The sequence below is a fragment of the Ciconia boyciana genome, chromosome 16 (assembly GCF_034638445.1).
Source record: "Ciconia boyciana chromosome 16, ASM3463844v1, whole genome shotgun sequence".
Taxonomy (NCBI): Eukaryota; Metazoa; Chordata; class Aves; order Ciconiiformes; family Ciconiidae; genus Ciconia; species Ciconia boyciana.
Window position 1 is genome coordinate 4,428,965 of NC_132949.1, and position 16,284 is coordinate 4,445,248.

The 16,284-nt window shown below is 38.1% G+C and overlaps 1 protein-coding gene across 6 annotated transcripts in view; it reads left to right on the forward strand.

The window, feature by feature from the left end:
- Positions 1-16,284, forward strand: part of PECAM1 (platelet and endothelial cell adhesion molecule 1) — a 47,159-nt gene that overhangs the window by 19,456 nt on the left and 11,419 nt on the right. For 2 of the 6 annotated variants that reach the window (XM_072880911.1, XM_072880908.1), the window contains exons 8-14: positions 3,064-3,345; positions 3,766-3,873; positions 4,756-4,783; positions 5,250-5,320; positions 6,012-6,068; positions 8,429-8,497; positions 13,607-13,663. In XM_072880911.1, the coding sequence (XP_072737012.1) occupies positions 3,064-3,345; positions 3,766-3,873; positions 4,756-4,783; positions 5,250-5,320; positions 6,012-6,068; positions 8,429-8,497; positions 13,607-13,663 (672 nt within the window). Of the gene's footprint in view, positions 1-3,063; positions 3,346-3,765; positions 3,874-4,755; positions 4,784-5,249; positions 5,321-6,011; positions 6,069-8,349; positions 8,405-8,428; positions 8,498-12,938; positions 12,980-13,606; positions 13,664-16,284 lie in introns of those variants that run through there. The other 4 variants (XM_072880909.1, XM_072880912.1, XM_072880914.1 and 1 more) reach the window with 4 other exon arrangements.

Sequence of the window (16,284 nt, forward strand, 5' to 3'; positions counted from 1 at the left end):
TATTAGCAACTAGGAGATACTGTATATGAGCAGAGTCTCTGATCTACAAATATGTGTGAAGTAGAAAGGGAAAATTCCTCTGCCCATGAGGGAAGTTAGTAGTTGAAGCTTTAAAAAGAAGATAAATTGGAAGTCCACAGAAGAAAGCATGACATCTGATAATACACTGGGAATCTTAGCAGTACTCCAAGAAGGGGAGTGCAAGTGAAAAAGCTGTGATTTACAAGTGTGCTATTGGCAGATATGAAGAGAAACCAAAGCAAATAATAATTCTGTAGTAGGCCACATAAGACCAGCGTCAGGACTTGTAACTCTTAAAATATGTGTGTGTGGTTTTCCCTGTCATTACGTGTGTAAGGGAGTGCCTTGTCTTGGCAGGATTTTTTAACCAGTATACTGTGTTTCTGAAGATTTGTTTGGTGCACTGGGAGCAGATGGTAGTGAGGTTTCCTGTGACAGTTCCTGGCTTAGATCCTAGTGGTTCAAAGGTTTGGCTTGGGAAAATTCTCTCACTGATTTAGGTATGTTCTGTCCCCATCACAAGCAGTTCCCTGTGTGCCCAAAGAACTTATTTGTTAACAATAGGTTTTGCTACAGGCCTTAAGGAAGTTTCTGGGATATCCTGTACTCAAGATACGGATTGTACCTTGGATTTAATTTGAAAATCTGAGGTAAATAATTGTAGAGAACAGAGTAGCTGTTTGAGGTGGCATATTGAAGCCTTCTGCACTAGATGAAGGTCCCTAACAGTTGCAGGCTTCATGTTGACAGATACTGTCTTGTTGGGGTTCATCTTTATTAGTGAATGAGGTAAGCAGAAATAATAGTCTCCTATCCAAGTGGAAATAAAGCACTGATTGTGGCTGCTGCTCCTAGAGGACCTGAGAATATTCTTAATCTACAGAAGGAACCAACTAATTGTAGGTATTGACCTTTTATTAAAGGAAATAATAATTTGCCTGTAACATCTTCAAAATGTTTGTCTGCTCAGTAGTGTCACCTCTACCTTACTTGGTTTAGAGTTGGTCAGTTTTGTCAAAAAAATTGACTGTTTTGGTAGTGGTTTGGCAATATCTGGTGATAGATAAGTAGAGCTGTGTATCCTATGCATGTTGTTGGCATCTATGTCGATGTCATTTGACCACATAGTAACTGCATACAGCTATTGGAAAAAAGTAGAGTTCTTTGGGACTGTAAGTAAGAGAATTGGTGATGGCAGATCCACTTGTAGAGCCATTTTAACCCATATCCTTGGCTCCTTGCTACTTTTCTTGAATGTATCAGCAGTATTTTAGATTTACCTAACCAGATTACAGCAAAGTAGCCCAAGACCAGAGGAAAAGTCTATTCTTGACCTATTGAAAAGAAGAGAGAATCTCTCTCTGCCAAGGAGTTTTCAGTTTTGTGTCCCAGCTTGAATCCAAATTGTGTTGGTTTTATTAAGATAAACTTGTGGTTAACAGGCTGGTTTCCCTCTGAGTTTGACATTGAGTTGTATATGACTAAAACAGATACATCCAGAATTGTTGCATTTCTTCTGAGTCAGTTGGATTCTTGCACAGTTGAAGGACATGCTTTCCACTCTCTGAGCCCCCAAACAGGTCTTTTAATACAGTATTTGCATTTGCCTAGACTATAGAAGTAGGACTGTACCTTAAGTTCATCAGTTCCACCAGGATACGCTTTGCTAACACTAGAGAGAAGCTGAATGATAAAACTCTGAAGAGATTTATCCAGTAAGATTTAAAGTCAAAGTAATTTGAAATAACAGCTAACAAATAAACAAATACAAAGCATAATCTTAGTCCATTAACAAGTGGGTATTTCTTTGCTGGAACTAGTGTATCCCAGCTGTTAGAGAAATGGTTCAGGATATATTGTGACACTGTTTGGAAGTTCTGAATAGAAAGTCACATTTTGGAGCCTGGTGAGCCAATCTTCTGCAGTCCACCACTCCTGAGGTGGTGGCTTCGAATTCTCTGTATTCTGTCCTTTCTGTCTGTACCAGATCTGAAAACAGACTTATGTTTTATAGAGCAAGCCTCTCTATCATGGGATCAGTCATAGTAACCCACATCTATCTAAATCTGCTTCAATTCTAATACAAATACAGCTTTCATGACTAGCATCTTTTCATATCAGATTTGGTTTCCTCCTTCCACTTTCTGTACCAGTGTTGTCTTAATGACTCCTCCTTTACATCTGCCTTGTGTTATCCATGACCCTGCCCCAAACACGTTTATAATATTTCCAGAGAAATTTTGTTTAGCGATTTTTAGCAAAACAGATGCTTCATATCCCAAACATTTTGTGAAGCTACTAACATTCTACATGCCTTGCATCACAGAATGTATGTACATTTTTTTTCCCCATGTAATTATAAGTGCCGATGCTCATCTGGTCCTATGCTAGCTCTGTATGTGCTAATGTACTTAATTTGTAAAACAGCAAACTTAAAAACTGTATTTTGGCTATGCATATTCTTACAACTTTTTCAAATGCAAACTAACTTCCCTCATTGTGTTCACTATATTCTGTAACCATTAGAATTTGGGACTTGCTTATGCCTTTCAAGAACTTGATCCACTATCTGCTGATATTCACTATTGTATATTAAATCTTACAAGAAAGATATAATACAGTTAGCATAAAATAGCATAACTCTACGTAACTGTGAAGGCATAGCTACATAAAATGAACTATAATTATTTACACTATTGAACTGCTGAGTGTATTATTTCTGAAAACTAAATAATTTGTAGGTTGGGGCCTGAGGGGCATCCAAAGGAGTTTAAGAAAAGAGGCTGACTGACTTCTGTGGAATGGGTATAGTTTCCTTCTCTGTCTGCTTTGTTTCTTTATACTGCCCTCTCTATTTCTGGGTGTATAAAAATATGTACTAGAGGATGCTGTCTGGCAGAGACTGTTCAGAAGGATTAATACTGTGCATTTAGTCTCTGTTTAACTAAGCATTAAAGCAAGTATTTCTACAATACAACATTTTATCATCAAAGTTATTTCTAATAGTGCTAACATTTGTTTTCTTTCTGCCTTCCTCTGTAGTACCAATCAGGAATGCTAGCTTGGGCAGTGTTCCACATGGAGAAGTGGAAGATGGCAGTGAGACTGCTTTTCTCTGCTCTGTGACAGAAGGATCTTGGCCAATCCACTTCAGGATTTTTAGAAAAACTGATAATGAAGTTCTTCTATTTGAAAAAAGTGAAAATGCAGACAGAGTCATGTGGCGCAAGGAAGCAATGAACAGGCAGGACACGGGGACATATTACTGCATGGCTTCTAATCGAGCTAATGTGGTTGTGAAAAGCCATCCAATAACCATCAGTGGTAAGCTAACTTTTCTGATAAGCTGCATACTATGTCATCATGATAGGTGAGGTCATGTTATCTAGGATGTTACTAAGTGTAACTCCCTTACTTGCATTTGTTCCACCATTGTCAGAAGTTAAATAGAGAGAGATCGATTTATAAACAGAGATTGTCTAATTTGCATAGAAAAGTGTAAGAAAAGAAAAGTTAAATGCCAAAGGAGCCAGATGCGAGCTAAAAGCAACCCGTTGTTGTACCAAGTTTTCGGTCACAAAGAAGAGGCCCAGTGGTGCACTTTGCATGCAAGTCTCCTTAAAGTTCTTCCCCAGTGTGTAAGAAGGCCAATTTGCAGTAAAATGAAAGGTCAGGAACTGCAGAAGTTGGTAATGATGACCGTCACTGTACATACTCTCTTAAACATGTCTGTCTTATTTCCAGTCATCTTAGCAGCTTGGCAGAAAGGAGTCATCACTGCATTTGTCCTGATACTTACTGCAGGAGCAGTAACTCTCACTTTATGGTGGTTTTTGTGTAAGAAGAAAAAGGGTAATGAATGGTTTCCTTTTATTTGTTCGGTGACAAATGTATTACAGTTAAACTTGCATTTGTTTCAGGAGCAAAGGCTTGTGGGGCTGAGGCAGGGGTGAGGCTTCAGGAGATGACTAAATACAATTTAAAAAAACTAAAAAACTACTTTAAAATGCCGGGTGGCCCAAATTAAGCTGCAAATGTGCTGAAGCTTTCCAAGTATATTGGGTAGAATGGGAGCATCCAACTAATGGTGCTGGGAAGGCACTAGTGAAGCGAAGGTTATTGGAGATAGGCCAGAATTGCACTGTTCTGATGCAGTCCTAGGTCTGGAATTCAGTCCCATTCAATGTAGAGGCAGACAGGGCCTGAGGAATTTTTTGATCCCTTATAGAGCTATGACAATTTGATTTGGGGTCCCAACTCAGGTGTAATTGAGGTACTTCTCTAGTCCTCATGAAATAAATTTAAGATTATTAGGTTGTGGGGGTTTTTTTCTCCCCACACTGTAATACAATTTCACTTAGGGATTTGTCTTTTATCATTAAGGTATTCTTTCAGATCACGTTATTTCAGAAAGTAAGTAAATCTGGTTTATCCTGTGATATACAGTACACTGCAAAATACTTGGGAAAATTCAGAGTATCTGGATGTCCCAGACTGCTTAAATTGGGCAGGCTAAAGTCTGGGGTTTGGGATCTCAGGTTGTCTGTAAAAGAGCTATTTAAGGGACCTGGGTGATAAACAGGATGTAAGATACTACGTAATGAATTTTGTGATAGCCAAGAGAAATTATGCTGACTTGGGTAGATAATCACTATATTTTTGGTTTTATTTTTACTTTTAAATTATTTTACTTGTGCAATCTATTAATAGATACTTTTATTTTTCTCTGTTAAGCTAAAGGACCATCCATGGAGATGTCTGGGTAAGACAGCTTGCTTTATGGTAATGGTGAAGTATTTCTGTTTAAAGGGCTGGAAGCCTTCCACCATATGAATATAGTTTATTATGGCACACACCTGCAGATGATAGATGGTTGTGCTTCACGTACCACCTGCTTACACAACAACAGGATGAGGAAATACTCTAAAAATAGAAAAAAAAGGCCAGCTGAGATAAATAGAAGAATGTCAGGCCTGCATTTGAATGCATTTAGATATGGAATTAAAAATACAGAGGTCTTAAAGAAGAGTAATGCAAGAGGGAACATTTTTTTACCTTAAAGTTTGTTTGTGCTTCTCTTAAAGACAAAGACAAAATTTTCATTAGCTTCAATAGTTAGGAATGTGTGGTAGTCAGCACAGACAATGACTGATCTTTGCATATCATCATGTTGTTTTTATTGACTGGTTTTGGATAATTACATCAACTTTTATTGGTTTGCTTTTCAGTTCTGCCTTGGCTACAAACTTGACAAGTGAAAAACTGACAAGACAGCACAATGATGGAGACTACTATTCAGGTAGGATATTTTGCTGTAAGACTTGCAATAATAAGTGAGTTGGCTTAATTAAACATTTATTTAAAATTTTGGACTCACATGGTTGTGGTTTGGGTAGGGCCCAGTGTTTTGGGAATACAGAGGAATACCAATAACATTCTCCCAAGTATCTTCTATCATTTTGTCTTTGTATAGTTTTTTATGAGCATGCCTTATACAAAGATTGGTTTATAAGTCTACTCAGACACTTCTACCAGGCAATCAGTTAACAATATTACAGATGGAGAAATCATGGTAAAAGAAAATTACTTTCTGTTTTTGACAGTTTTGACACAGCTGCAGGAAAATTGTTCCAGAGAGGAAACCTGAGTTGTGGCACATGGTCCTGTGATGTGCCCACAGTATAACGATGTTAACTTGCCATGACTGGGCACCTTTCATTCCAGGATCTCAGTGCACTTTACAAAGATAGGTGGATGTATTGTTTAGAGCACCTGATATAAACAAAGTTACCCCTTGGGTGTTTTTTAGCTGATAATTTAAAAAGCCACATTCTTCCCACCTGTGTTATATGAATGTCTTAGGTGTGAATCTAAAAGTAGAATTTCTCATATGTAAATAAACATAATGGCAATAGGAGTTGCAGCTGTGTAACTCATTTATTTGATTGGCTATATATTTTCTCAGCTCAACTTTTGCTTTAATATTTTAGGATCAGGTTACATTGAAGATAGTGAAAATCACATGAAATCAACAGATGAGAGTAAAGGTAATTTCATACTTAAACAATAGATTTTAAAATTATTTTGTGATTGAAAGTTGTGATGTTTTCTAACGGTAGCAGTCAGGATTTGATAGGTCCAGGCCTTTCCTTTTTCTCTTTCATAGTGGGGAAGACTTTCCTTAGCTGAGCTTTGTTCTTTTTCCTTACATGCAAAATGACAATGATAGGACCCATTTACCAACTGCATTATGGAATGTAATCAGTTGTGCTGGATTCCAGGCCATCTAATGAAGGATGGTATAAAAATACAACTTAGACTCAAAATTTTACGTTCTATACAACAACTTTTTTAAAAAATCTTTTCTACAGACTTCTGCTTCTTTTAGTTCTCTGTCCTTTCTTCATTTCTGTATATCTTGAAATACGTAAGCATTAAAACTAAAAATAATCTGCTATGAAATCTGAATAAAATAACCTGCCAAATACCTTGAGACACCATGTGGGATATATATATTCATTAAAATGTGTCATCAAGTACTGCATAATCTAGCACATTGTATCCTTCAAGACTGGTCTTTTAAAGATATTTAGTCAAAGTACTTAAATATGTGGGTATTGCCACCTGAAGGCATACTTTGCCCATATATTTTTGTTTTATATTGATGTGAAAGTATTCTCATGGGTTAGATGCAATTTCTGATGGCTTATAGTACATTTTGACTTGGTTGTCTATTGGACCATGAGTTGAAAGACAGTTGGAAAGGCATCTAGTGTAACTAAAGATCAAAGTTAAGCTAAAATTAATCCAGAGCATGGAACTAGACTTCTGCATAAGCCTGTATGCAACATAGGTGGCAGGAATACCTAATTGATAATTCTTTGATGCAATCCTGAGTGTGGAGGGCAGCACTGTACCACAAAACTAAGAGAAAGGTGCTGCACTAAGTTAATTTCACAGGAAAACTTGGAAACAACCTTTGGAAACTCTAGCTCAATGACTCTTGTTTTTTCCACTGTATCCCACCTATTTCAGATAAAATGGGCTCTGGTCTAATGATCTGCATGTGTGTCAGAAATAAATGGTTTCAATTCTTAACTACTGTGGATTGGGCAGCTTCATTAAAACCAACTAGGCTATTGCAGATCTCTCTACCAGATGTGAAAAACAAGTCTATTATTAATTTACCTCTAAAAATAACAGTATCTGTTCTGCATTTGTGTGACAATAGCTTTTACTTCAGCAAGCAAAAAGGAAGCTTATAGTCGGTGCATGGAAGTTATTCCATGGTGGCCTGAATAAGTCAAATTAGAACTAGAGAGACGTTCTCATGCAAAACAAACATACGGACAGCAGAAACATAGGAACGTAAGGCTGTATTGATCATTCAGAATCACTGCTATTGTAGGTAGCATGTAATTTAAACTTTGTTATTAACTAATAAGCCACTGTTTTGTTCAGCTTTTTTTTTTTCCTTCTCTCACCAATGCTATTGGAAGGCTGCTCCAAAACTTTGCTGTTCTAATCATTACATCTTTCTCTAATTTCTGTTCTAAAAAAATCCACAAGCAGTTCTGCAGGATTCTAGTCTAAATGACTGTTGTGGTTCCTTCCAACTTTTACAGAAATCTGGTAGAAAACCATTTCCACCCTAAGGAAAAGACAGAGTAGAAAGCAACAGCTGTTTCTTGTGCCTGTTGTATCCAGGTAGCCAGTACTTGTCAGCCAGTAGTCTTAGTAAATCAGGTGTCTAATCATTGTCAGGCTTTCTGTGGGCATTGTGGCAGAGAAGCGTTTTGAGGATGAAGATGGTTTGCCATTGTAGATGTTTTATGGAGAGCTTGAAGGGCAACATAAGAGAAAAGTGCTGAAATTTCTTATTGGCAAAGCAGAAATTGAGAGCATGAGAGGTGATGAGAGAGGCCATGAAAGACTTAGAGAAGGTTTTAAATGTGAGAAAAGTGCAGAATGGGAAGTGTCCTGCCATAGCAGCCATAGAAAAGGAGGAAAATTAATGGCAGGGAGAGAAATAGAAGAGAGAAGAGCTGGAGCTGGAGCAGGAATATGGGAGAATCTCAGATAATCCCTGCTCCATTTGTGTTGTGCCACTTTTGAAGGTGTTAAATTGAAAGTAAGAGTTTTAGGCACAATTTGCACATCCCACAGTTTCAGAAATCTGGCTTGAGTTCGTCTACTGCCTTTCAGATTGGGATGACCCTTAGGAGTGGGTTGGCCTTACAACTTTTAGCAGAGTAACTCACATCTGCCATAAGTAGGGCCTGATCCTGCACCTATCAAAGTCAATGAGGACTTGTCCATTAATTTCAGTGGCAGCAGGATCAGGCCCACAGCTCAAATGAAGCATGCAGTCCTACAAAGAAACATCTTCTTGATATTTTTGGGGCAGGACCTGACCTTGAGAGTGCTGAGGTGGAGTACACTGAAGTTGAAGTATCAACGCTTGATCCTCACAGAGGTAATAAACTATCTGGCCTCTATGGTTATGTCTTGGGAGCAACTCTGGGCATGTTGCTACTCCCTGACACTGGTCTGATATTGGCACCTGTGAATGTAAGAGCAGGTTGTGAAACTGTGCACGACAGTTTCATGCCAGTAGTGCTCCTTAATCTAGATGATGCTATGGCAACCATGCTGTTGTTCATTGCAGCCCTTCTGCCCCTGGGATCCTCTTGTGCACTTGCCCTGCCCATCCACATGAGGTTTGTGCAGAGCAGGGCTCCCAGCTGGAGCTGTGGCTCTGAGCAGAAGGCAGCCTGCTGTGAATCTTCCATGTTATGGAGTCCAAATTCACTGAGAGCCATTTGAGGTTAGCCACAGGGCAGGATAATGGAGAGAACTGAAAGTAGTGGAATTTCCTCCTTTATAAAGGAACTGGCTGAAGGGTCAAAGCTGTAATTCACTTGTGACAGAGAAGGAAGAGAGACCAGTGTAGATTTAGTCTCTCGGTCTGGAGAGGCCTGGAGACCATCCTGGATTTTGTGGTACATTAAACAGAGAAATGAGAATATTGATGCCCAGATAACTTTGGCCTCCTACCTGTAGTTCTGTGGTAACAGTAACCAGACCTCCTATCATGAGGCTAAGGTACATGTCCCTGCAGATCCACTGAAATTTATTCTCAACACCCAAATGCACACTTCACCCATTCTGTGTCATCTGGAGAACTGGGATATCATTATGCCCTTGTGTTGAAAGTTGTTAAATCTTTTGGAAATTTACAAAAAGTTTCAAGTAGCTAGAAGTGGATAAAACCCACGAGAGATGTTTATGCTGTGCTCTAGCTTCTTTGCTTTAGCTGAATGAGAAGCAGACTGAGGAAGAAATTGATAAATTTGCTTTTTCCTGGTAGGAAGGACCACTCACTTATTTCAGAGACCAAAGACATGATTGTTCAGTTAGTAATACAGATGTTTGGGCAAAAGTGCTCATTCTTCAAGCTTGGCAGCAAAGCTCTCCCAGAACAGCCAGTCCTCCTATTCTTTCTCTGTTTTCACTTGCTGGTATCATTCATCACAGAGTTTTCCCTGTGTTCTAAGCATGCTATTTATCCACCTCTGCTAAATTCTGCACTGAGATACCATAGTTGTACTCCTTTTCAGAATAGGGCTAATACTTAATTGTTACAACTGTTTCTGAGTGTTCACTACAGAGTACAATGGTGTAGAATGGTAAAGATATGCTAGTGCATGATTAGTTAAATTAAAAGCCCTATTAAATGCAAGATCAGCATCTCTAAAAATAGCCTTTTCATCCCATTCCTGATATATGACACTATTCCAGTATACCAGACTGAGTAATAAGATAGTACCCATGCTATGTAGACTGAACCCCATTAAACTACAAACTAATGTTTAAAAGATAGTATGTAAATGAGATCAGATTATTTTAACTGAATGCTGTCTCATGTTACAGACCTATGTGTGACATACAGAACCGTTACTGATTCTCTAAGACTGAACAGTGCTTCAAGTATCTTGAGATACGACAGCTCCCTAATCTATTTCTTTTGTTGCACCCAGGACACAAGTGAATGCTTACCAAATGCATGCTTTGGTTATGTAAATGCCAACTGCACTGCAAGTATTTAATGTGTTAATCTTTCAGAGCATCTTGAGGATGCTGCTTGAATGGAAGGAGTTGTATGAAACCAGCTTGCAAGACTAATTCTTTCCGCTCTGCACTGCCTATCACAATAAGAACAGGATGAGATTTATTCTTGGGAAAAGAGAAGCAAAACCAAGTTTCTTTATATACCCTTGTCACAATCATGTACCCTCACAAAAATAGTTCAGCCATAGGACTGCCACTGTTATTTCTGCCACGCTGATGTTATTGCACAAGTTTTGTTTCGAATCATAATATTCTTTCATGTCTGTCTGTGGGTTATGACCAGTCCTTCTTAGGGACCAGACCTTTCAGATTATTACCTAGCTCCAAATCCCTATCGCACCTCATTTGCTTCCACCTATTTTCTGAATGAAGACAAAGTATATCACGCTTACCTTTTCTCTGGGCACGCATATCTCATCCAGCAGGCTGCACCTAGAGTCTGATTCCTTCTGCCTTTTGAGGAACTCCAGATTTCTTTGATCTCTCAGGACTAACCTGAAATTAATTTATCTTCCCAATCATTTGTTCCTCCTGCCACTGCTGTCAATGTCAATACTAATTTTCGTCTCAGGAGCAGGATAATCATATTTTGTGCATTGTAAAAGACTACGGCAATAAATGCTGCAGTATCTAAGCTATAACAGTAGTCTTTATGTCACTTTTGGGAATCAGGAATAATTGAATGCCACCTCAAAACAAGTTTACGTAATTGTAGAAGGATGTACATCTTGTCTTTGACAGTAAAGAACTACTTACATTTGAAAACAGTGGTTTCACCCTGTTTTTCCAGCCATGTCTGCACTAGCTGGTCATTTCTGAAATACTTTTTAACACAGTATAATGGCGAATAGGCTAGTGCATCAAGAACTTTATATGTATTGTGCTTCTGTATGAGGAGCAAAAAACAGGCTTCATTACAGTATTACTGATAGTGAGTGGTAAGCTTGTTAGAAGCAAAGTTTCACTGCTTTATTTTAAAAATTCCATGTGGGAATAACTTGATACCTGCTTTTTGAAGTAGGGGTTAGACAAATACGAGGTAGAGTTGGGGCTACACAGTCCAGCTCTTATTTGGGGTAGTCATAGTGGAATGTTAATTTGATATTTAAAGAGGTGGTAATTCTAGGGAATGATTAAATTGAATACTTACAGTGATTATACGCTTGACAAAAATATAGTGCTTATCTTTTTCTAAAGCTTAGTTGTGCAAAAAGATGGCAAAGTGATTTAGACCCTTTATTGTTAATCTGAGCAAAAACAAAGGCCAGTGCTAAAGTAAGATCAGGAAATATCCCTAAAGTGAGAAGGGAGAAACCGCTAATCATGGCTGAATAAGAACATGCTCCTTCTTTTACTTTTATAGCTGGTTAGTTATCTGCAGGGTGGCAACATTATAAAGTTAGTGGGAACAAAATGTCAAATCATCCAAGTAATTTCTCCTAGCACGTTTTTTCAGTGCTGAGACGACTTTTGGAAGATTAACAAAGAAAATAACATGGGCAGTGGCATTATATCACAATTTAATGAAATGGGTCTGGGAAAAAAAAAGCAAGCTAAGGAAATGCCTCCCACCAAGTCTTTCCACAGAGTCAACAGGAGTAGATTTAGGACTGTAATCTCCTAAAAAAATGTATTCCAAAAGAAATGAGCTTCCTCTCATTAAAATTCTGAGAAGATTACTTCTTACTTCACTGGAAACTGAATTGATCATTTAAGCAATAGTCCATAAGTATATGAAATGCGCTTCAAGAACTTCAGACTATTTTGCAAAGAAAGTTCATGCCAAAACTGCAAGTCTGAAAGCTGTGATTAGGCACTCAGTGAAGTGTAACTCCTACTGTTGTTGAAATTAATAACAGTTTTGCAACTCAATTCTGATGTGTTAGCTCCCAACATTTAAAGGATGCTTAACAGAATTTAAAAAAATGAAATTAGCTTTGGGAAATTAGAATGTGGTGCCAGAGACACTTAGGTTCTTCAGAACGATGCAGAACAGTAACAGTTGTGATTCTGAGTCTGGCTGCAGATCAATATGGCTGAATTCTTTAAATGTGTTTTATAGCTAAAGTACAGGACTCTGTATCCAGAAATTTGAATTTTCTTTCCAGTTTCTTGCAGAGAGGGAACAACCTTTTTTTTTTTTTTTTAATTTAACTAGAAAAATCTAACTTCTTGGTTTATTGAAGATCCACAGAAATTGGAGGTGATATTGATAGAATTCTGAGGTTTTCTAAGAGGCTCAGTTTAACTGAAATGAATGAATGTTTCTAAAACGCTTTGAGATCCTTGAACAGCAAGCTCCTAGACCCTGCCTGCATAGGCCTTTATACCAAATGAAGAAAGTGGTTTTAAATGCACAGAGTTCTGGAGCACTTTGCTTGACTATGGTTGCCCAGGGACTCTTAATCTACAACCATGCAAGAAATAGAGGAAATTGTTCTAATTTCCTACTAGCCAGAGCTGTGTTTACACTGACCATAGAGAAACTGAGTTCTTGCTGTTTTCAGGCCTTTAGACAAGGCTCTGCCCCTTCCCTACTGGGGTAAGTGCCTGTAGTTTGGTATCAAAACTCTGTGGATAGGTTTTCACAGATGTCAGATAGCAAAAAAGGAAGACCTTTTTACTTTCCATCTTGTGCAAGAACAGAGGTTTACAGGCACTTTTTTGTAAACCTAAGGGTCTGAAAAGTATGTGTCTAAGACTAACACTGCATTTGTATCCCAGCTGTGTCCCTAGAGGCACAGATCTTCTCTATTTGCTTTTTCTCCTTCCTATCTTTCCACAAGCGTTCTTAGCCTTCACTCCTGCTATGTCCACCTGATCTCAGTGCACTGATGGAAGAGTCTGCCATGCTGAGGAACTGAGAGGAGACCTTTCCCAGGTAGCACCTAAATAGAAGCAGTGCAGTGTGAAATCTGCAAATATTCTTCTGAGACATTTCACAAAGAACAGAAAATTAGATTATTTTTGTGCCCATAAGATTTAATCAGGCTAGTTGCCAAAAGGGGGTGTAGTTAGTCTTCCAAATGATAGATCTCCTCAGGTCTAGGATCCCTAAATCCTTAGAACAAATTGAAGAAGCTCTTCAAAGTGATCCAGACAAACTCTTCTCTAGTGGTAGATGTCTCTGTAAAATTAAAGCAGTATCAATTTAAGTTGATAAGATTATTAAAATGTTAAAATCAAATTTAGAAAGGGAAGCCTATTTTCATCATCATTTTTATATAAAGGGGGAGACATCTCCCTCTCAGAACATTACAGTCTGGGTTTGGGGGAGGGGGTGTAGTGGCTTTTTCATACAGACTCCACAGGCTCATTGCTGCTTATGTAACTACTTCCTCTGAAAGTAAAACAGTGTGTTCTGTTTGTTTAAGGAGCTTTTCATAAGGCAAACAAAACAAAAAAAAAAAAAAAAAAAGAAAAGAAATTGATTCTGTGCCAATACATTTTCCAGCTCCTGTACAGAAGGGGACTGAAACAGTTTATAGTGAAATCAGAAAAGCTAATAATGGTAAGTAAGCTAGTGAAAAATTAAACACATAAAGGAAGCATTTGTACAGAGATTAGAGATAAATTTGTGACTGAATAGTTTAGAAGATAAATGCCATAAAAAAGAGATCCAAGTCACATAGGAACATACTGAAGGGCAGCTACGAAATAACTGGTGTTGATAAATTGCATAACACCTTCATGGTTTCTAATAAACCAATAATATTTAATGCAGTAAGGTTAATATTTGTAACATCTACTTCATCAGCCCATTTGTACTGTATCTGCTTAGTAGTTCGGCCATACATCTGGAGCTGAATCTGGAGCTGAACACGCCCTGTTAGGGATTAGGTTGCTATTTTGTGTTATCTCAAACTGGTCATGAACAACACTTGTCCTCTTAGTTGAGCATGTTTGCCATGTGTTATAAAGTATTACACTAGTTTTGGATATAACCCCAGCAAATATCTATAAAGCCTCCAACAACAAACTCTAAAAACCTTTAAAGCAGTATGATCACTTCAGTAGAGTAGGTTGTTTGTTCTAAGCACCATCAAAAATTGTCTCAGATTGTATGTGCCAGCCACTCTACCCTTCCACCTCCTGTAACACAGACTTTTGTATGCGGGTGTTAGCAGCTTACTGGCAATTACTGCCTATAAATGTTCTGGCAGTAATGAGTTCAGAGACAGTAGGTTAAAAGCCTTTCTTCATAGTTTGTCAAAGACTAAATCAGAAAGGATTTCCTTTCCTCTCTTTGTGTTAGGAAGTCTAGATTTGTAAATATTAGGGCTGTAAACTGTTCAGATTTTGTCCCCATCTGTGTTACCAAGTGGCTTTGTTGTGTGCCATTTTTAATTTTTGATTGTTGTGTTTTAATTTGCTATTTTTCTGTTTTATAAGGGATTTCCCACCTGGTCCAACACAGTACTCTGTTTCTAGGGAATCTTTCATGTGCGGGTCTCCAAGTACTTCAGAAAACATTATTTAATTTTCCCTTGTGAGGACTTATAAGGCAATTTTTATCTCCATTTTACAGCTGAATAAACGGAGAGATTAGGTCATTTGTTTAAGGCAATGTGTTTAGAGACTGACAACACCGGGAACAGAATTTCAGAATCCAACTCCTGGCTTGGTGCGGAGCCTGTATGTTGTACTCATTTTTCATAGTGTTGCAGTGACAAGCAGAATATCCTTTACATTAAAGAGCAGGGTTAGGCACTTCATGTAGGATGACCTGGCAGTATCATGAGAAAAAAAAACAGCTCACTTTAGGGCTGAACCTGAAGGCCACTAATGTTCTGAAACGTTTTCCAGTGAGTGTGAATTGGACCTGTAACAAGCTGCAGAAGCTGCTTGTATAACCCCTCGCTTGCTTTCTGCCCAGGTGTGAAGCTGATTGTTACACCTTTCACCACTCCTATTTTTGACATAATGGAAAGTGTTATATACTAGAAGGATGTTTTGTGAGTTGTAGTGTAAACTCAAGGTTGGTCCAGCAGAGCTATAATTCAAAGCACTTATAAGACTGTACTTGCCATAAAGTAGGAACTGCAATAAAATGAGATGATTGAAAGACTGAGCTGAATTAGCCAGATGATATGCAAGCACCCCTTAATCTTGCAGTCCACCTGCTCTTTTCTGCATAACATTCTACAGTTTCAGTTATTCTTGGAAACATAGTAACAGTTTATTGTTTTAATCACGTCTGTTTTTCCTGACTGATACACAGGAAAAGTGTTTCAATTAGATAAGCAGTGCATCCCATAGCTATGCAGTTGCTTTGGATAGCTACATTACAGGCTATGTAAATGTAACATTTACTTTGATTTTTGTTAGGCTGTGTGATTGCAAGGTGGCAAAGTATAAATGCAGTGGAGGATCCCTAGAAAATAGATCTATCTTCTTAAGTACTTTAATATTTATTAATGTAAGTATATTAAAGGCCAATTGTGAAAGATGTTGAGCATTACTAGTGGGTGCAGAAGTTGGTTTACCATTATGATCTTCACTATGTTTGAATATTCTTTGAGATTTTTGAGCAAATGCCCAAGAGTACAATCTACTTTAGGAAGTTAATGGTTCAGACAAACGTGCCCTCTGGGGAAATTACATGAATTTGGGAATTGGTGTCAGCTACACAGTTTGACAGATTTAACACCTAAGACCTATGTAACATTTTATTATTATTTGTTTGTAGGTCACTATTCTGTTTTGGGTTTGTTTAATTAGAATTGAGTGCTTCATAAGCAATTTTGTCTTTTCAAGGAGTTGTCTGCATTCCAAAAGTTGTGTCCATTAGAGAGGAAGCTGAAGAGCTGTCAGTAGTTGTTATGTCTGGTGCAATTCTTTGTGACTGAGCTAAAATATTTTTCCTCTTCATTTTTCTGATGGATCTCACTGCTGTCCCCAGTAAGGCAGATGCCATGTCAGTAACCAACTTCTCTCGTATTTTGAGTTCTACAGCTATTGCTTGTCCTTATCCCAAATCATGAATCCATAGTGCAGATAATGCTCTGACCTTTTCCAAGCCCCAGGCCTTTGGCAGTGTGCTGAGCATCTGCCATTACTCCTTTTCTTTTTATTTTCCTGGTATTGGCTATGTTATCTCCTGTTACTATCATTTTAGTGTCTCCATCACAC